The following is a 21,304-nucleotide window of genomic DNA, read 5'->3' on the forward strand; positions in this document are numbered from 1 at the left end:
AACGGTTGCAGGAACCGAAAACGGGTAATGTGGTGGGAAACGATTGCAGGAACAGAAAACGGCTGCTGTGACAGAAAACGGGAGCTGGGATAGAAAACAGGTGTTGCATCAGAAAACGTGTGATGAGGCGGAAAACGGCTGGTAGGACAGAAAACGGCAGCTGGAACAGAAAACGGGTAATGTGATGGGAAACGGTTGCAGGAACAGAAAACGGCTGCTGTGATGGAAGACGGCTGGTGGGACAGAAAACGGGGCTGTGATGGGAAACGGTTGCAGGAACCGAAAACGGGTAATGTGATGGGAAACGGTTGCAGGAACCGAAAACGGGTAATGTGATGGGAAACGGTTGCAGGAACCGAAAACGGCTGCTGGGACAGAAAACGATTGTCAAAGTCAAAGTCAATTGATTGAAAGAGTTACCGCGGCCCTGGTACCTATATAAAGCCGGATTTACATTTGTCTGACGTGTTGTGTTCTGACGCATCAGAATGGTATCGGTTTCATACATTTAGTATGGTGAGATTTATATTTGTGTGTCGCTATCTGTTGTGATGGCTTCTGATGCGACGCGTCAGACGAGATTCCAATCGCATCAGAGGGGTGGGGGTAGGTGGGCGGGGGAGCGGCCGTCGTACGACGCATCAAACAAGTGTAAACGCGACAGTATTGCGTTATGACGCGTCAGATCTAGCCACGTGCGTTTTTATTTACGTTTGTCTATCCACTCAATTTAAAGTTTTAGAAGAGAATTTCACGACGCAACACGTCAGACAAATGTAAATCCGGCTTAAAGGACTTCAGAAGAAACAGGATGGATTTTCAAGAGTCTGACACTTCCTCACACCGCTTACCTACATCGGAAGGGACTTAATAAAAATACTTTGTAACATTCCTCGTCTCCCGAACACCCGCATTTCGGCTCACTACTTTCTTCGTAAATTCTATATTATGATATCTCCGCTAATCATCCTGTCTTATACAACATGTTGATCAAGCACAAATGCCATATTTCGGGAGGGGAACATAAAACACGTAAATAATCGATTGGAATTACAGTAGACGGGAAATAGCTAATATGCACAGCTTTTTTTGTCACTGTACCAGTAATGTCGTAGCATTTCAGAAGTAATCCAATTTTATGAATGAAATTTATGAATGATCGTTGCGTATGCTTTGTGTTTGCGTTTGTGTGAGGGCGCAGCACGGTTTAAGGCCAGTGACACCAATTTTTTGTTGATTTGGGTCGAGAATCATAAGCATAATGACGTCCTTAAATATGGCACGGATGCAAATCAACAGCTTGTATGTAACTTACTTATCAGTAGTCGCAGCAGCAGCAGTGTCAAGGTACTGCGAGGCCAGCAGATGGTGTAGGTACCCCGCGTCACAGAATCGCTCCTCCGCGACCGCGTTGCCCACTAGTATGGTGAAAACTCGCATCGCTGTCGCAGTCTCTCCTGCCATGTGGTATGCTGAAATGTTATAATAAAACATATGTAATGTAGGCTTATTTATTTTTTTATCCTGCAAATATTATAAAAGCGAAATTTTGGATGTATGGATGTTTGTTCCACTTTCACGCAAAACGTACTGAAAGGATTTTGATGAAATTGGAAGTTATTTAACTTATTTATCACAATAGTACCTCGAGGGAGCGGCCAAAACCACCGGCGGAAGCACACAAACAAAATACACATATAAAACAAAAGTATTACAAAAGTATTGTGTAGGCATGAAAATCTATGAGACAAAGACGTCCTGACGCTGAAATGATTATGCTGAAAATTAAACATCAAATGATTGAGTGAACAGAAAGTAAAAAACGATCATTCAGTTGACAAGACTTTCTTTGTTTTAATTCATTTCCTATTTGAGATTTGGATTTCTTTTATTCAGAAATAATATTATCTTTGAACATCATCTGCATCTTTGGAACTCACATCTTTTTGACTGAAAAGGTCTCTTTATATTTTATGAATGAATATCATAATTGAATATAGTCTGAATATACGCCTTAACAAAGCTAAATAAAAATGTTATACCAAAGTAACCTTTCTGAGCATCAACGAATCTGTTCTCTTGTGCCATTCGATGCGCATACGGCAGATAGACCTCCCGCTTACACTCGGCATGCTCTCGCGCCAGATTGAATGCGCGCGACCATTCGCCCGCCGCCACTGCTAATTGTGCTACTTTACTGGAAAATGCATAGAAAATAGTAAGGTTATTCTGATACAAATAGATTTGAAGGCAGGCAATTTGAAAGTAACTGTGTAAAATTCTGTAGGACAAGGACAGATTCTCCTCCCCACCGACGGTGTCTCCACGTTATCGTCGTGGTGGGGCTAGCGTGCCTCTATGATCCTGGAGCTCTGCCGGTAGAAATACTTATAGAAAGGTTCAAGAGAGAAGAAAGACGAAGTGGACCCCAGGGGTCGCTCTTGCAGAGTCGATGCTCGTGGACCTGGCAAGAATGTGGCCACACCATAGACATAATATTAGTAAACAGGACTGCGCATATAAACCCAAAAAACGAGCCGAGTGAAACAGTTAGTACAGAGGCTGTCTGTCCCTTTCTAATAGGGTGACTATGAGATTAAGCTATGTGAGACAAATCCGAATTTGCTAAGATTATTAAACGCAGATTGGTATTGAAGTTTTAACTTACGCAGTTTATGACCTTAAGATACTTATAAAGGCTTTTAATAATTAGCGGGAATTAGCAGTATAAAAGCAGGAAGATTCGAAGTGAAGACTGTTTTTTTTGTATTTCTACTTCATATATAGACTGCTGAGCCATTTATGTCGCCTTTCTTCATTTTTTGGGAAGCTATAACAATAGTACAACAGTTTTAAAATCCATCATCCATATTTTCACTCATTACAAGAATTCATGGGCACCCTAGTTGTTTGGTTTACGAAAATGTTATTATTAGCTAACCTGTGGAACGATATATTGCACAACCACCATAGGATTCACGTTTACAAGTATAAACGCAACAATTTTTCACCATTTAAGTAGTTTAAATTGATTTAATACAAAAAATATAAACAAAATTTTAAATGCTGATTACGCGCCAAGAATGTTCAGGGTTACCGCTAGAAAATAAAAAAAAGCAAAATAAAAATTTATGTTGTTTATGTTTTAATAATAAATACCAATAAATTAATGCGATTGTTATTAATTTGTTGACTTACAATTGTTAAAATAAGATACAAATTTTATGTGATTCAATTGTTTTTTGGGAAGACAAAACTTTTGATCACAACACTTTTTTATGCTGGCAAGGTGTTAGAAAGAGACAAACAGCCTCCGTTCGAACTATCCCTCTCGGCTCGGATTTGCCTCTGTGTATTATGCAACCAATTTAGTACCTTATTGCGTTAGAATAGAGTTCATTTTCGTAAATATATATTTTGAGCGTGCGCAATCTTGTTTAGTAATATTATATCTATGGGCCACACCCACAGGGGTGCAGGCGCACCGATGCTGCGCTCGAGGGGAGGGGATGAATGGCTGTGGGGGGTGAGGTTATTAGCGCTTCCACCTGTTACATTCTGGATCTGGCAAGGATATGGCCACATCCACAGAGGTGTATTATGTGCCACCTAGGCATGAATGGGTGTGTGACAGCAACAGTTGCGGTGGTGCTCACAGCAAGAAGTCCTCCGTAGCCCCCCTCCCCCCCTCCTGTGAGGTCGTCACCCGTCGAGGGGGGCGGCAGAGGGGGCTATGTCACATCAGCTTGCCGGGGTGTAGCCGTCGTTCTCGTTTTGCGGAATTGAATGCAAAGTCGCCCCCACTACAAATGTACGGGAAGAGTTAACGAGTGGAGGAGAGGGCGTTCGAGCGAGACCTGCTTCTCCTGAAACGGGACTGCGTACAGAACGTGCATGCGAAAGTAAAAAATCAGACTATGTACTCTCTCTTAATAAATAGACAATTAACTGTTTACTCACATATAATCTCCAAGTCGTTGATACACGTCAGCAGCGGTTGCTGGCTCGCCCGCCTTCACTAACGCCTCGGCCACGTAGCGAAGCGAACCGCTGGATCCCTTGTCCAGCTTACGTGCTAACTCTATTAGCCTGAAACGATATTGTTTTAATTATTAGATATGAAGTAGTAAATAATCATAAAGTAAGAGTACTCTTGAACATAAAAACTGTATATGAATGGATATTTTACTCCTCTTTCGTCCGAAAAGCAAAAAAACTATTCTTGGGTGCATCGGCCTAGAAGTCTAGTGTCTAATGTAAAAAGTTTTATATTTTTGGCTTTTCAGTGACTTTGGCTTATCAATACGAGTAGTATAAGCCCAAACACGAGGTAGTTTACGTATTCAGTTGTTGAGTTCCTCGACCTTCTCTGGTCTCCATCATCAGGCAGCTCCAAACCTTCACTGTTGCAAAGGTCTCGTCAATACAAATAATATAAGCCCCAACACGAGGTAGTTTACATGTTCAGTTGTCGAGTTCCGTCGACCCTCTCTCGTCTCCATAATCAGGTCAGCTCCAAAGCTTCACTGTTGCATAGTTATAACACATGCACCTCATTGTCAAGTTTTTAACCTACGCATGCAAATCAGTCTCCAGGCGCCTCAGAATAATCGGTGACGGAAAAAAAACGACTAATTGAGAACCTCCTCCTTTTTGGGAAGTCGATTAAAAAGAGCTTGTGTACAAGAGAGCGAGAGCGGAGCGAGCACGAGTTTTTTGTTAGTTTGAGGATTAATCTTAGCGTATGCTGGGGCAGAAAACCTGCAAGTGATGCGAGCTAAGCGTGGTGGTGTGATGGGGCGGCGATTCTCCTTGGGTTTTTCCTGAGGATAGTCGGTACCCGCATGCTGATGCTGTCGTAAGAGAAAGAAGGACGACCTGGGGTCTTTCTATGGAAGTCATGGGGTTTCGGCCAAAATGGGGGACTGGGGGCCAGAAAGCAGGAGAACCGCTGAGGGGGAACAGCTCAACAGAGCTTCTCCGAAGAAGACTCAGTAGTCGCCAGCTTTGACAAAAGAGCGATGACCAAACTTCGCGAAGATTGTGGCTGCTTTTCGCGACCTACCCCTAACGCGCTTCAAGCCCAATAGGCAGAAGGCCGAGGACCTTCGCCTCAATCATCGCGGCAGCAGAGGCCAGCCTTGGGCAGCTTCTCAAAAGTAAGTTGGCCAAACTGCATGAAGGGGTCGCTCGCCTCATGGCCGTCATGGAGCTACTCCTGGAGGAGAATAGGAGTCTCCAGGCGGATCTGACAAAGATGCGCGAGCAGGGACCTGAACGTAGCCAGGCCCCTCAGGAGGAGCTTTGGCAGCAACAGCAGGCACAGGCCTCCCCAGCGGAGAACCAAATCCTGAACCTAGTCCAGCAGGAACTGCTGCATTCCAGGCTTGTCTCACCGTCCTGGAAGGCATACTTCTACGCCCATCCCTCGCAAGCACCAAAGCACCCAGAGGGCTTAAGGGCGGCTTACGCGGCTGCGTCAGCATCCGCGCAAAGAACAAGCTGGCGCTGTGCCGGTCAGACCGATTCCGCTTTCGACCCAACCTTCTCTCGCCACGGAGTCTGAGTGGCTGGTGGTGGTGAGTGGTGGTGGAGGGGGAGAGAAAGAAGAGGCGGAAGGCGGCTTGGGCGTCTAAAAAGAAGATGCAAAGACAACGGCACAAGGGGGAGCCTTCGCGTCCAAACTCCACGCTCCTAACACCGTGGCTGAACTACAGGACGCGGTGAACCTGGGGAAATGGGGATCACCGAGGGCCGGAGGCCCTGGGTGACCGAATGCCGGAGGTCCAAGGAGCGGCCAGCGGGCCCGCCGATGACGCTCTGGCTGAAAAGCTCAAGACAGGCTTATGGACAAGCGCGGATAAGGCCTCCGAATCTCCAAGCTCTTCAAATGTGCAGATCTGCTTGCTACTAATAGCTCCATTGCGCTTTCTCCAGGCGAACCACTGGCTCGTGCCCAGGACCTGTTACTCCAAAGCGCAGTGGTCGATCAACATCGCCGTGGTCACTGAGCCGTACTTTGTCCTACCCAGGTATGACTGAGTGAAGGATCCTAGCGGCTCAGAGTCCATAATATTGTACGCCGTTGATACTCCTCAAGTCCTCACCTCGAAGGAGTGAAGGGCGGAAGATTTTGCATGACAGCACAGTTCGGGAATATAGTTGTGGTGGGTGTCTACTTCTGCCCGAGCAGAACTCTCGCCGAGTTGAACTACTCCCTCTTGGAGTTGTTAATCATCGTCGGAAGCCATTCCCTCCCCGTGCTAGTGTTTGGGAGCTTCAATGCCAAGAAGTTGGCCTGGGGTTCCTGATGCACGGACACGCGGAGTAGGATTGATGACGACTGGAAACAGGCCTGGTCGTCCTGAACCGGGGTTCCGTAATAAGTCGGGGCTTATCAGCGGTAGACATTTCGTTTGCCAGCCGCGCCCTGCTACCACGTGTCATTGACTGGTGTGTCGAGGAGACTACAGACCTACTTAGTTCACCGGCACATCCAGTTCGACGTCTCTGCTCAAAACCCAAACGAGCCGGTCCTATAAAACCCGAGTAGTCTACGTTGAGTGCCGAAACATCTCAACCGGGAGATTCTCCTCGAAGCCTCAGTCGTGCGGACTTTACGACGGCGTGTCATCGCCGGACAGGCTCGCTGACGTCACGAAGAGACGGAGTGGCTCTGGGAGACCATGTCCGAAATCTGTGACGTGACCATGCCCCAAGGTCAAGTCGCGCCCGGCACCAGGTGTACTGATGGTCGCGCAAGCTTGCGTCTCTTCGCGAGGCGTGTATCCCCTCGGGACACCTATTCACCAGACACTGCAGGCTCCGCATCCGCCCTACAGATGAGGTGGCCAGGATAGCGGAGGTACAGAGATACAGAGCTGCGAAGACCGACCTCTAAGTGCCAGGCCTTAGAGCCAAAGAGGCCAAAGAGGTAGCCATCAGCCAGGTGAAAGAAGTGGAAAATGCAATGGATGAGATGCTGGGTACTCTAGACCGAAATACGACATACGATAAGTGACCGTCAATTACTATTAAATGACCGGTCACATTGGACATTTATTGTCAGACTGGTCAGATATATTAAATAAGTATTTTTTACTTGGTACAAGTATTATTTTCGTCTCAAGCTAATTAAAAACATTATGAATGTGAAATAATACCTATAATTGCCTTTCTAAACCAACATAGTGCATAGATAACCTTTTAAAAAGATAGACTCTCAAGTACGTATTTATTTTTATTGATGTATACTGACAAATCATTAATCATAGAGTGTCGGCGAAATCTTTTTTTTTATCGACGTTAAAATCATCAATGACCCCCGCTGTGGGTTAGCAGCGGTGAGGGAGTGTCAGACTCTTACTGACTAAAAACCGTCGTGTTCCGTCGTAGGCCTTTTATGTACCAGAGCCGCGGTAACTCTTTCGAACAACCCGCAGCCCCGGCAGGCCTTGGCCCAACTGGGCCCCTCTGGGGTTGCTGACATCTCTTTGAGGAGCGCGTGTCGACACGGGTCTGTCGTCTAAGTAGACAGAGGGACGATGAGCCACCGGAACTCACCGCCCACAGACCCACACCTACGGTGGCCGGGAGTCATCTCGCGACACCCGGCGCCCGTGGTGTCTACCTGGTCCAGCACGGCGGCTGGGATGAGAGGTGCGAACTCTCTGGCGTTCCGCCTCCTCCTTCTCGAGCATGATTGCTTCGCAGAAGGAGGCGACGGCATCCCATTCCCTCTCGCCCCGGACCATGGCCTGGATCAGGGCCGGACGAGAGGTCGCCGCCGCCTAAAGCCTCGACGAGGACCCAGCGGTGCCCTTCCCATGCGGGGCACACCTGGACTGTGTGGTCCACCGTGTCCTCGGGGCTGTCCGCACAGTGGTGACACCCGGGTGCCTCCTCACGACCGATTCGGTACAGGTACCTCCCGAAACAACCGTGTCCGGTGCGGACCTGCGTCATGCGGTACGTGAGGGCGCCATGACTCCTCCCGAGCCACTCCTCAAAGAGGGGACTTACCGCCACGATGGTGGCGTGCCCTGCACTGGGTTGCGACAGTCGCTCCCTCCAGGCCACCATGAGATCGCGCCGGAGCTCCGCCCGCTGCGCGACAACTTGCCGCGGCAGCGAAGTTTCCCCCCGGCGCAGTGTCTCCTCGCGCCAGTCGTACAGGCGCAAGAAGACTCTCGCCTCCAGATCCCACGGTGGCAGTCCAGCAAGTAGGCCAGCTGCTTCGCGGGAGATCGTACGGTACCCCCGGATTAACCTAATGGCTATCACCTTTTAGGGCACGTTCAGGTAGTGTACAGCACGCGGCCGTACCGAACGTGCCCATACCGGGGCCCCGTAAAGGGCCATGGACGGCATGACCCCCGCGTAAACTTTACGGCAGGGGGCGTTTGGGCCTCCCAGATTGGGCAGGAGCCGTTTGAAGGCAGCACCTGCCTTCTCCAGTTGTGGGCCCAAACGTCGGAAATGTTCAACGAAGTTCCACCGGCTGTCGAGGACGAGTCCTAGGTACTTCATCGCCCTCTCGACGCCGATGGGAACCCCCACCGTGACTTGGGAGCCTGAAGGTGGCGCGTTCCGAAGCCCATGAAAGCACATGGCCTCGGATTTGTGCAAGGTCACCTCCAGGCCCAGCAGCTAGATCCTCTCGATGATCGTCGCAACCCCGCGCGTCATTATCTCGGCCGCCTCCTGGTGCGAGAACCAACGTGTCGTCAGCGTAGCAGACCACGCTGACGCCGCTAGGGAGGTCGGCGCGAAGCACCCAGTCGTAGCCGATGTTCCACAAGAGCGGCCCAGAACCGACCCCTTCGGAACACCGCACGACATCTCCCGCCGGGCGAAATCTTATCTTAAAGATCGATGAATGACATTTGGTTACCTTCGATGATTCTAAAACTTCCGTAGTTTTATAAAATAAAGAAAGAAAAAACGTTTATTTCTAATAAATTCTATTTTTAAACAAAAAAAAACGATTCTGACGTTGCTGACAATAAATGACAATAAGTGACCGGTCAAATTGGATAAATGTCCAATATGCTCGGTCAGATTGATCGGTCACATATAACGTGACGGTCACTTTACATCTCTATCCGCCACTCGCGGTGTCGTTACTAGACCACAAACCCGATGATGATGTCCGAGAGGTGACTGGGGTGGACCTGAGAGTGGCGGAAGCCAGGCTCAAACACAAATATACCCCAAATACACCCCAGTGTCTTACGGCCTGCCTGGCAAGGCTGAGCTCTCGGGCCTAGAGGGGCCCCTAAGCGCGTGCATGGAGAGGGTCCAGTTCCCACTTCGTTACTTCGTTGGAAGACAGAGAAACTAGTCCAATTCGGAAGCATCATCATCCCATCGTGCTGCTAGAAGAGATTGCACCAGGAGGTGGCCGACGCAAACGTGGGGTTGCGATAGTCATCGACAGGATCCGGCTGCTGCTAATGGAGGTGGCCTTGCACAACTCCCAGGTTATCTGCTGTCATAGGCATCGTTCCTCCGTCTGCATAGACAACGGACCCGTGTCAGCGCGCGTTTTTCCACGCGCTCTTCAAAGAGATGTCAGCAATCCCTGCCTGCCGGGGCTGCGGGATTTTTCGAAAAAGTTACCGCGGCCCGGTACATAAAAGACCTACGTACATAAAGGAACAAGATGGATTTTTAACCAGTTAAAGTCTGACACTCCCTCACCGCTGCTAATCCGCACCGGAGGGGTCATTTGATGATTTTTGCCATCTTTAGAAAAAAATAGACCTACTTCGATCACAGTACATCCGGTTCGACGTCCCTGCCCAGAAACCTAAGTCGCAGATAAGTCCACGTTGGGCGCTGAAGCAGCTAGACTGGGAGGTTCTTCTGGTAACCTCAGTCATGAGGGCCTGGGTGTCATCACCGGACACCGGAGGACATCGAAGGAGACGGAGCTGAGACCATCTCCGAAATCTGTGATGTGCCAAAGGTTCGGTCAAGACGCGCCTGACGCCAGGTGTACTGTGGGTACACCAGACAGTCCCTCCTGATGCGGTACCCAGGAAAGCGGAGCTGCACGAGGGACACAGAGTAGCGAAATCCACCCTCCAAGTGGCCATATTCCAAACAGGTGTCCAATGCGGAGATGCTGGGAACTCTAGACAGAGATCCGTAGGGACGCTCATATAAAATGGTGCCGGGCAAACTCCGCCCCTCCACTAACACAGAGTCATCAGCCTCATCAGCTGGTGGAGTTGGTGAGCGATCGGTCCCCTTCGCGCGGGGCGCATTTGCGGGGACCGACCTCCCTAGCGGCGTCAGCGTGGTGTGCTACGCTGACGACACGCTGGTACTGGCACAGGGGAGGGCACACCAGGGGCCCGATTCTCCTAATTTTACTTAAGCAACATACAATTCATGTTCGACTCGATTCGACTGAGATCCAATCCCGACTCGATTACGATTGAAGCGTATGTGGCATTCCGCTATTTTTTCTTTGAAATAAACGTTTTTATCCTTGTCTGTCATTCAATAATGAATCATTTTGTCTGCAAATGATTTACGATTGCAAAATGATTGTACAGCAAACTACCGTATAGACCAAAATCACCAAAATAGCAGACCAATCGCACACCAATCAAATGTCAATCGAATACGATTGGTCTTTTATTAGTAGCAGAATGCCCGATATGGTTAAAACGGCTATTGCGATCATATTGCGATTCGATTTCTATTAGATTTTGACATTATTAACTTAGGAGAATCGGGCCCCTGGACGACGTCGGCGGACGACGCAATGACGCGCGGGGTTGTGATAGTCATCGAGAGGATCCGGCTACCAGTGATCTTGCACAAGACCGAGTCCATGGGCTTTGAAAGACCATCTTCAGGTTCCAATATGGAAGGGCTTCACATTAGCGTCGAGCAGGTGTTGTTCCTGAGACTGGCCTTCGATAGCCTGTGGAATTTCGTCGAGCACTTCCCACGTATGGGCCCCAAACTGGAGAAGCAGGCGTTGCCTTCAAGCATGGTCCGGGGCGAGAGGGAACTGCTTCGCAGAAGGAGGGGTACATCACAGGAGTACATACAGTATTGGGATACTGTGTGTGTGTGTTGTTGTGTGCGAAGCAGCGATGTTAGATAAGGAGGCAGCGAAGCTGAGAATTCTTCGCACCTTTCATCCCAGCCCAGCCACTGGGCTGGGATGAACCAAAGTGAAGTCCACCGCAGTCGGTGGACATGAAAGACCAACGGCACCGGGTGTCGAGACATAACTCCTAGCCACCGTAGGCGTAGGTCTTTGGGCGATCAGTTTCGAGTGGCTCTTTCTGTCTTCTGGGAGACAACAGGCCCATGGCTGCGGCGCACGTTTTTCCATCCGCTCGTCAAAGAGAGTCAGTAAACCCCAGTGGGGCCCACCAGAGCCAAAGCCTACCGGGACTGCGGGATTGTTCGAAAGAGTTACCGCAACCCTGGTACATAAAGAGCTTCAGAAGGAACATGGTAGGTTTTAGTCGGTATGAAACTGACACTTCCTCAAGCTGGTATCCCACAGCGGGAAATAATCCACACCAGTCTTATAAATGGTATTGGGTTACCCGGGTACCTGGGTTGAGGAGGTCAGATGGGCAGTCGCTCTTTGTAATACACTGGTAGCTGCATCAAGTTAGACTGGAAGCCGACGCCAACATAGTTGGGAAAAGACTCAAGAGATAATGGCCATTATTCTATACTAGATTCCGCGGACGGCTTCGCCCGCGTGGTGTATTGTAAGAATGTGTGCAAAGTTTCATGATGATCTGTTAAGTAGTTTTTGCGTGAAATCGTAGCAAACAAACGAACTTTCGCATTTATTATATCAGCAGAATTTTCTGACTAAAGCAACATTTCACTCACATATCTCTCCTCCCAGTTTCGGCCATGAGTTCAGCAGCGCGTTTCACGTCGCCAGCCGCGAGGTACATTTCTGCGGCGGCGCGGGGTTCGTTCACGTGTCTCGCCCATTCAGCCCGACGCCTTGCTAGGGCTGCCAGGCCTTCGCCCTCGCCTACGTATTCCTGAAAAGGAAAAGTGGAAGGTGAGTTGCACCATTTAACTATAACGATAACCAAACCGTTGTCAGTTGCGAAATCGCTGATTTGACCAATGGTCGGCAATTTCTCGGTGGTTATAGCTATAATAGTTAAATAGTGCAACTCACCCTAACAGTCTTTTATTTAGCAGATGATCGATCAATTTTGCATTTTAGGAAAGTAAAGAAAATCCATCGAAAGTAAATAAAAGGTTTAACGAAGTAAAGTGTCTGTAGTAATTTAGTGGTGTAGCATACATAGGGCTGTTACGAAATAATAAAAAAATAAGGGTTGAAAAAAAAATTGGTAAAAATAAAGGTTGATTATGAATCCTAAAGTGATCCGGTTAGACTGGAAGCCGACCCCAACATAGTTGGGAAAAAAGGCTCGGAGGAGGGAAGATGGATATGAATCCTAAAATGCAATTTTTTACTGCGTCATATAAATAAATGTTTACTTTTGATTTCCACGATTCAACCAAATTTGGGGTTTCAAACGAGTTATAATAGTTGTATTTTATGTTTTCGTGTGCAATTCACCTGGTTAGCATATCTATCAAATATCTATTGTATTAGCTGGTTTTCTTTCAAAATCGTGTAAAGGGCGGACGTTTTGGGGGCTGTTTTGGGCCTTGTGAAAATTTGACCTTCAAAAAGTGCTGATTTTCAGCCTAATTTGAATAAATGACTTTTTACTTTACTTTAAAATCAAATATAGGTGTTTTAATTTTCTTACCTGAGCTTTATTGAACATTCTAAGATCCACGTACAGATTAAGCGCCCTCTCATCACGACCGACGCTTTTGAAAGAACGCGCGGCATCGGCGTATCTTCCGCGGTATGCTAATACTTCACCTAACACGACTGCCCGCTTCTCACCGGCTTCGAACCGTTCCTGGAAGTAATATATACAGTAATATTAATGCTCTTATAAGAAAGAAAATATATTTATTCACGCGTAAGACATATACACAGACAAAAACTAGTAAAAACTGAAAAATAATCGACTACAATAAGAAACACAAAACGAGAAGAAAGTACATAACGGGAATTATGTGTCACACCCATGTGAAACGGCCCTCGCTCAGAATAATGTCGAGACCCTTTACCGGACAAAGCCTAAGCACTGATTTTCAGCGAAAGCCGATAAGAAACACAGACTACATGCAGTTTTAAACTGACGCATTTTTTTAAACCTGTTATGTATCGATTGATACTTGCGCTGGCTAGAACTTGGAAGGAAATTAGTAATTTAACATCACACATATCCTTCCTACTAGATTACGGAGGCACCTTAGAGTGGTGAATCTCGACTGCTATTTGTAAGTCTGTCTTTGGTAGTCGTTATAGGTAATCAGAAACTCTGGCCCGATTCCCCTTGATAATAAAGCAAATCTTACCAACGGAATTCCGGTCAGAGTTTTAGTGGTAACATAACCTGTCTTAGCACGGGGCACCGTCCGCCTTCGAAGTAACACGATGGATTTTTAGTCACTAGTCTGACACTCCCTCACTGCTGCTAACACACAGCAGGAGGGGTAATTTGATGATTTTTACCATTGGAAAAAAGTCAAGGTCAAGGTCAAAGGGTTGCTCGGATGGCAGCCCTAACTACAACTAACATAGTCCTACTTAAAAAAGTAATGGAATCCTTGCTAAACTTTGCTTACCTGCAAATGATCAATAAGATTCAGGAACACGATGTTCTCGCTTCTCTGGAAGGCTTTCCTCGCTATTTCAAAGGACAGTTCTTCTAAAGCAGCTACGCCGAGCCTCTCCCAGTCCAGTGATGTCACACCCAGGCAAGCTACTGAATACGCCTCGCTGAAATCAAAGGCAGATGACTGTAAGATAATGCACCAACAATGGTCCAAAAATTGTCCTCCATTTGATGCATGTAACTAAAGGTAATCAAAGAAAACTGAAAAAACTGTTATTATGATAAAAGCTATAAGTACTTTGATCATCAACTAGAATAAGTGCCTTTTGTAGTATGAAAATTAGATGTTCCTCTCGGTAAGGGTCTAGTAGGCTATCATTGTACCTTTCCATTTGCATCGGTAAAGCGGTTCAGTAGGCGTTAAACCGCAGACAAACAAACAGAGTCATTTTCGCATTTATAATATTAAGTAAGATTTCTGACAATTAGAAAGAAGGATAAATACAATTACATTTTTGAAATAAAATACATAAGGTTTTGTAATCTTTAGATTCAACATACTATCATCACAAACAAACAAAAGAAACTCAAAGAAAGCTAAAATCAGTTAAAGTATAAAACTTCGAGCATAGAAAAGCGAGTGCACTCAATAAATCTAAATAAGAAAATGTGTTATTCACCTGTCATTCTCATGACGATGGTGGGATCTTGTTTCGGACAAACAAATGAAACAAAAACATATCAAAAATCCAAATGTATTTAATAATCTCACTCAAATGTCATTTTCACATAATTAATTGAACAATTGTTTCAACATATGCACCAAAAATTACATTTTATCGCAAGCACAAAAATAGATTAAACATTTGAGTTCAGAAACATGTAATTATTGTAATAAATGCCAGATGATTTCTTCCAAAAGTGTCTACAGATCAAATGTGTTTTATATAAGTAATTTCTATTATATCAAAGCAATTTGAGTTTAAATACATAGTTGAATATTAGGACCACTGTTTACAACTATACTTTTTTTTCTAAGATTATTGTGAACTTGCATGTGTGGTTTTATAAACCCAAGTAATAAAATTTGCGATAGTTGACAAACCAGAGCATTTTCCAGAAACTTTATAAAATGACTATCGCTGTAATCCAGAAATATTTTTGTCATTGTGATAATATTGTGAATTATGATTTAGTTATGTCCGAAGGTTGCTGGTCTATTTTTAACGATTTCATACAGTAAAGAATCTTGAGCTTTTGTTACTACCTCGGTATTGTCCAAAACTTATAGATTTCCATCAGAATAAATTCGCACCGGGTAGCACTTATTGAATGTCGAATGATTAGATTATTATATTTAGAGAAATGTTTAAGGTTTGAAGTGGTACAATCGGCTCTATAACAAAGGTTAAACATTTTTATCACATTTTTCTTGTAATTAATTTATAATTAAATGTTAAGGCACAAAAATAGTAGCCAAAATAACTATTTACTAAAATTACTTATTTAGCCGCTAAAAACAAGTAAAGCATTTTTTCAGTCCCAAACAGAAAATGTTAAAACAGGCTCTTTCTAATAATAATGAAAAAAGAATCAATTTTACAAGCTGTACGAAAATTCAGCAAAAGCAGTTGCATTATCAGGTAGGTATTATTATATATTATGTAAGTCTATTTAAATAAATAAAAAATGCAGGCGGAGTGTGTATCGACAGATATCAAATACTATGCATATGAATGTATCTACAGGTAAGATAATTTAATAACAGAATAAGTATTCGTTGAATGTTCAGATAATGTAAGAGCCTTCTTAGGCTCAGCAGCGGGATATTAAAATAGGCTGTATTTATAATTATTATATACTATTGTAAAATAAATATTGTAAGTCTTTTGAGGTGGTATGTTAACGTAGAATAGAGGAGAAATTAAAATAAATATTGTTTGCCAAATAATGATAAAGCGGAGCAAAGAATTCTCAAAGTAATGTAAAAATGGGGGCAAAGTGGAAATCAAGGGTTGGGTAATGCTAATGGGTAAAGCAGTGTGTAAAAAACATATTAAAGCATGTAGTTTTGGAGAGCATTAGGGAAAATCATTAAATTACAATTACAGTATAGTCGGCCAAAATGTGATCTATTTCACGGAAATGTGAAACTTGGCGATATGAGATCTAGAAGAAACTTTTGTCAAAACTAGTAGGAACATTTTTGGTCGACTTTATAAAGCTTTGTATTGATAGCAGATAAGTATACGGCACTGGAGAAGGAAGAATAATCACTAGGTTGAGTATATATTTTTTAAACAGGATAGGGGGATTTCGTGGTAGGAATAAAATTAAAAAAATTATTAGGGTATCGGTGGATTATAGACAGTTATAGGAAAGTATTTCATATAGACGGGGTTGTAAATTCAAATGGACAAGATATAGGATCAGTAACACACAGAAAAAAGTTGAAAAATGGCAAAAACTAGCAAACAGTTAAAATTAGCATAAAGCTAATGGCAAAAATGGCAAAAAAAGAAAACAAATTGAAGCACCGAAATGCAATGGATTGACGTGGATCATGTTAGTCCTTAGAAAACCATTGAAAAATGTTTGAAGGCAAAGCTTGTAAAGCTAGAAAAACACTTGTGGCTATTCAAAAACACTATTAGAATAAAAATTGAGAAGAAAAAATAATAAAAGACTCAGTATTTAAATGTATGATTACGCTAAGACGATTCTATGAAACTATTCCTAAGAAAATACCCGGTTTCCCCATGACCAGGGGAAGAAATATGAAAAAACCTAGCTCAAACACACACAAACACTTATAGGCACTCAAAGTAAATAAACTATTATGAGGTAAATTGTATGGTCTTATTGAATATGAGGTAAAATGAGCTCATCTACGAAGACATGTAAATAGATGCCAAAAATAAAATAAATAAATGGCGTTGAATTGAGAAAAAAAAAAACAGAAAACTGGCTATATCACACATCACACTAAGAGACAATCCTACACCTATTTTATTAAAGATATCTATTATATTAGGTTATTGTAACATGTTCATTATTTGAAGTAGAAAGTAAATATCTAAAAGCACCAGACTCGTTAGTGAAAATCTAGTTATACGACCATATTGAAACTATGAGCAAGGGTTAACTTAAAAAACTAGTGGCAAAGATACTGGCATAGCAAAAACGCGACACAAAAACTGCTAAAATGTTAGATATCACACAAGTATTTGACGATTGGATTACTTACTAAGAAGCTAATGAAAACTACAAACAAATTAAAGCAAGGAAAGTTAGGGACGACGTGGTTTAGAAGTTGAACTTAGCTTTTTGTACTGAGAGGTCCAAATTCAGTTTTTTATTCAAACTATTAGCAAAAGGTTATTTCAATTACCACCACAATATTAAAAATGTTTGATTCACACAAGTATTTGTCGAATGGAAGCTAATGAAAACTAAAAACAAATTAAAGCTAGGTAAGTTAGGGCCGTCGTATTTTGGGAGAAGTTAAACATAGCTTTTTGTATCGTGAGGTCCAAAATAAGTTTCTTATTCAAACTATTACCAGGGTTATACAAAGGGTAATTGAACTGAGTGGCAAAGGCAGAGTGAGGCATGGCAAAAGGCGACAAAAAATCATAAAGAAAAAAAACTGCTAAAAATGTTTGATATCACACAAGTATTTGTCGAATGGATTACTTACTAAGAAGCTAAAGAAAACTAAACACAAATTAAAGCACAGTAAGTTAGGGACGTCCAGTTGTGGAAAAAAATAACTTGGCTTTTTGGATTGAAAGGTCCAAATTAAGTTTTTCATGATTGCATGTTTCGCACAGAAGGGATTCGAGATTATGTAAAATCATTGCTGCGATTGAAATTACATCCGGAAAAAAAAGGAAAATAACTATCCGGCCGATTATTAAAACAACGTTACTGGCCTAAACCACTAAAGTAGGTGCCTAAAATCTACAAAAAAACCTCACACGAACAAACGCAAGAAAACAAAAAATAAGCGACAAAAATGTATAAAAAGACTACTCCTACTATGTAGAAAAAATATTATTATCTATTTACTCTGTATGAATAGTAAGGCGGCGACTTGTGAATGCATTCAACTATTCAACTAGACATCTGGTGCACAAATATACGTAGCTTAGCTGAAACTAGAAAAAGAGAAAGATATATGAATATATGAAACTACAGTAAACTATCTATACAATCTATCTATTTGATCACTTCGGTCTTTCATGTGGGAGTACGTTAAAATATATAACATTTTCATAATATAGTTACATTATGAAAAAAACGCTACTCTAAAAGCAAGAAAAACAAAATATAAGAAACACCATAGACACTACACTTAACCCTTAACATTGCATGGGGCTTCTTAAAATATAAGGCACAAAATATAGCAAAAACTAAAAAAAATAAGCTAGTAAAGAAAACTAAAAAAATCAGAAAAATAGCAAAATTATTTTTTGGTGATTTTCGACAGTTGTCTGAATGAATTTGAAAATGTACTTTATAATAAGCCGTAGCAAGTTTTAATGGTGGTTTTTAGCAATACCAACTGCAATACCTTTTTTTATCGGCAAACAATTTCAGGATATTTTTGCTTTTGTAATCCAGTGAGTTGTTGGTAGAACTTCGATCAGTGCTGTATGCTGATATGTTTTCGTAACAAATTATTTTGTGAGTGTATCATACGAAAGTAATAAACGGTGACAAAAATAACAACGAAAAACTAAAAAAAAATTGCAAAAAAGAAAAAACACACTGTGAAAAACAGACACAACACTAAAATTGAAAAAAAAGTATGAGAGTATCATCTTTCCGAAGATGATACAAAAAAGGAACAAACAAACACACAGACACACACACACACACACACACGTATAAAGTAGAAAAAAAACTTGTTTTGTATATTGTTTTTAGGACACTTAATATGAACAAAATGAATGGAACCGCGCTAATCAAGCTTCAAGAATAAGCATATTTATGGTATAATAGTTCAGGTGTATTATATCATTATGTTTTCTTTTATGTTTTTTTGTTGATACGATTGATTTTGATTGATATGATTTTTTTTGATGTTGTGAACATTTAAGGTGGTGGTATAACTAACGGTACCTGGAAGCTTGATTTAATAAATCTATATTTTGAAAATATTGCAAGGATTAATCATTTCATTTCATTTCATTTCAATGGGTTCAAAGCACGACAAAGATAAACAAAAAGTGAATTGAATAGGTTTTCAGTAACCAGGTGTTAAAGATATATTATTGTAATTGATTAATGTAATTATTATCTATATCCTAATATTTAAATTCACACGGAAAACATCACTCAAAGCAAAGTATAATTTTCATTCAAACTTCATTTCGAGAGAACGAACGCAAAGCTTCAAAAATTCGCAAAGCTGTCAATGTACGCAAAGCTTGTAAAATATGAAAAAGATAATTAAATACTATGATTATTGATTCGAATAAATATAAAAGAGCATCTGTGAGTGTGAAAACGGGACTGGATTATGTGGCATAAATCGAATACCCAATTTTATGACCACATGCGGTATCTTATTTGTAAACCAATTGTCCAGGAATATAATTACTGATTTTCATTACAAATCCGCATAATATATTCCTTAAAAAAATATGAATAATTTGGATGTGCATAATTCATTTTTTAGCATAAATAAAAAGTGTTTTTCGTAAAAACCAACGTAGGTATCGTTTAAAACCTCTGCAAGCATATTATTATGTTGCAATTTAGTTTCAAGCACAACAACTCAGCAATTTGAATACAGAATCGCAGTTATGAGGTCTCATATCAAATTAAATTGGGTGGGCTTTCAAAGATACCAGTACTAATTTAAAATGAAACCAACTGAGCGTCTATGGGTGTTAAAGGTGAATTGTAAGAGATGTTGTGCTTGATAAGTCAATGATGATTATGTTTTAGAACTAAATGTTATGCACAATCAAGTTATACCTGGTCTATTATGCGGATTAGTAATGTGACAGTCAACGGTATGCCATATAAGGGAGCCCCGTTATAGTCTAAGGTTCTTGTGCATCATTTTCACTGGTAATCTACCGCCATCTTCGTATTGAAGCGCAGTAGACCTTACTTCCGAATTTGTGGTGGAACCTTCCAAATCTTCAGGTAGGATGAGTTGAAAAAGCTCCAAATTGAAAGCAGGAATTGTTTGCAAGAACTTTTATGAGTAACATCTGAAACAAAATAAAGAAACATGTTATTCTAAATTCGAAATATTTGATGAGTTGTGCAAGAAGATTTAAATGTTCTAGAAGAATTTCAAAGGAGGTTTTCATCGAATGTCGAGAACTACCATAGACCAGAGAGTGTGGCGACCTCTAACTTAAGGCAACACTAGATAAATATATGCATAGGTACACAAATGGACATATATAACATAACTCAATAAAATTCAAGTACTAATATTTAAAAAATGAACATAAAACTTACCTTTGACAAAAGATATTTCGGGAAAATATTGCACAAAAAGCATTATCTTCATATATCACCAGGCTCCCATCATCGGGGCCTGGTGCAGGACAAACAACGGGATCCTAGGCCGACGCATAAGTCCCGTTCTGATGTCCCTCAAGAATTTTGCCACCCTACAAGTAAAGTTACAGTTATTAAACATAACAATATATGTAATGTATTCGGCGGAAAATAGAAGGAATACTTCTTGTTTTTAAGTTCTTGAGCACGTAATTGGTTTTTGATATTGATTGATTATTTGATTGTTTTTATACTGTACCAAAGCGTTCTTCATGGATGATACAAAATGACTCATTAATAATTTCAAGAACAAAAATAATCGTTAAAAATTAAAGTGATTCAAAACAGTATCATACTTTTATGTATTAAAACAGTAGTTACAATAATGCATAAATAAAGGGCAAAGGAAAAAAATAACTTACTTGTACAAAGTGGTGTTAGAGCGCTCGTTGATAACGTCACCAGCCATCACTATATCTTTAGATTCAATTACAAGACCAAACACTGGTAACACCAAGTAATTTTGTTAATCGACAAATTCATTTCTTTACACACTGTGACGCACTACCGAACCAGACGGAATACGAAACTGAAATGATAAATTTGGGAACCCTGACTCCCTTTTTATACCCGTGACGAGAAACGAAAGGGGTGAGCTCTTAGCAACGGTACATCACACGGTAACATTGAATTCCAATAAGAATAATATAAAATAATATTGCATACATGTTTGCAGCTGTAACGGTCCAAGATTCAATGATACAACAACGAATCAAACTAGTACCAACAATTTGTATACATCGAACTTATTGTGTTGCGAATACAGTAATTTGCATCTCAATAAATGAAAATTTGAAATTCGCGAGATATGAATGGACTCTCAAAAGCTTGCAGAGGGGTCAGTCCCTTTCATACGGGGAATTAGTACAGAATAATTCTGCGGGTAATAATAGAGAGAGGACAAAGGGTAGGATAATGGACATATTATATAGTGGACTGGTTAATATCCTGACCACTTTGAATGGTCCACATTTTACATTGAAAGCACAGCTTCTGGCTCCATG

The 21,304-nt window shown here is 42.1% G+C and overlaps 1 protein-coding gene and 1 long non-coding RNA gene across 2 annotated transcripts in view; both read right to left on the reverse strand.

Annotated features, from left to right (window-relative positions):
• Positions 1-21,304, reverse strand: part of Oseg1 (Outer segment 1) — a 37,720-nt gene that overhangs the window by 4,512 nt on the left and 11,904 nt on the right. The window contains exons 12-17 of the mRNA XM_064036841.1: positions 13,723-13,876; positions 12,789-12,947; positions 11,878-12,038; positions 3,961-4,089; positions 2,052-2,197; positions 1,316-1,472 (exon numbers count right to left, since the gene is read on the reverse strand). Of these exons, the coding sequence (XP_063892911.1) occupies positions 1,316-1,472; positions 2,052-2,197; positions 3,961-4,089; positions 11,878-12,038; positions 12,789-12,947; positions 13,723-13,876 (906 nt within the window). The remainder of the gene's footprint in view (positions 1-1,315; positions 1,473-2,051; positions 2,198-3,960; positions 4,090-11,877; positions 12,039-12,788; positions 12,948-13,722; positions 13,877-21,304) is intronic.
• On the reverse strand, positions 14,452-20,992 carry LOC126053564 (uncharacterized). Its single transcript, XR_007510385.2, has 3 exons — positions 20,663-20,992; positions 20,199-20,353; positions 14,452-19,942 (listed from the first exon to the last, which is right to left on the reverse strand). It is a non-coding gene; the product is annotated as an uncharacterized LOC126053564 (long non-coding RNA).

Source organism: Helicoverpa armigera, chromosome 1 (assembly GCF_030705265.1).
Source record: "Helicoverpa armigera isolate CAAS_96S chromosome 1, ASM3070526v1, whole genome shotgun sequence".
Taxonomy (NCBI): domain Eukaryota; kingdom Metazoa; phylum Arthropoda; class Insecta; order Lepidoptera; family Noctuidae; genus Helicoverpa; species Helicoverpa armigera.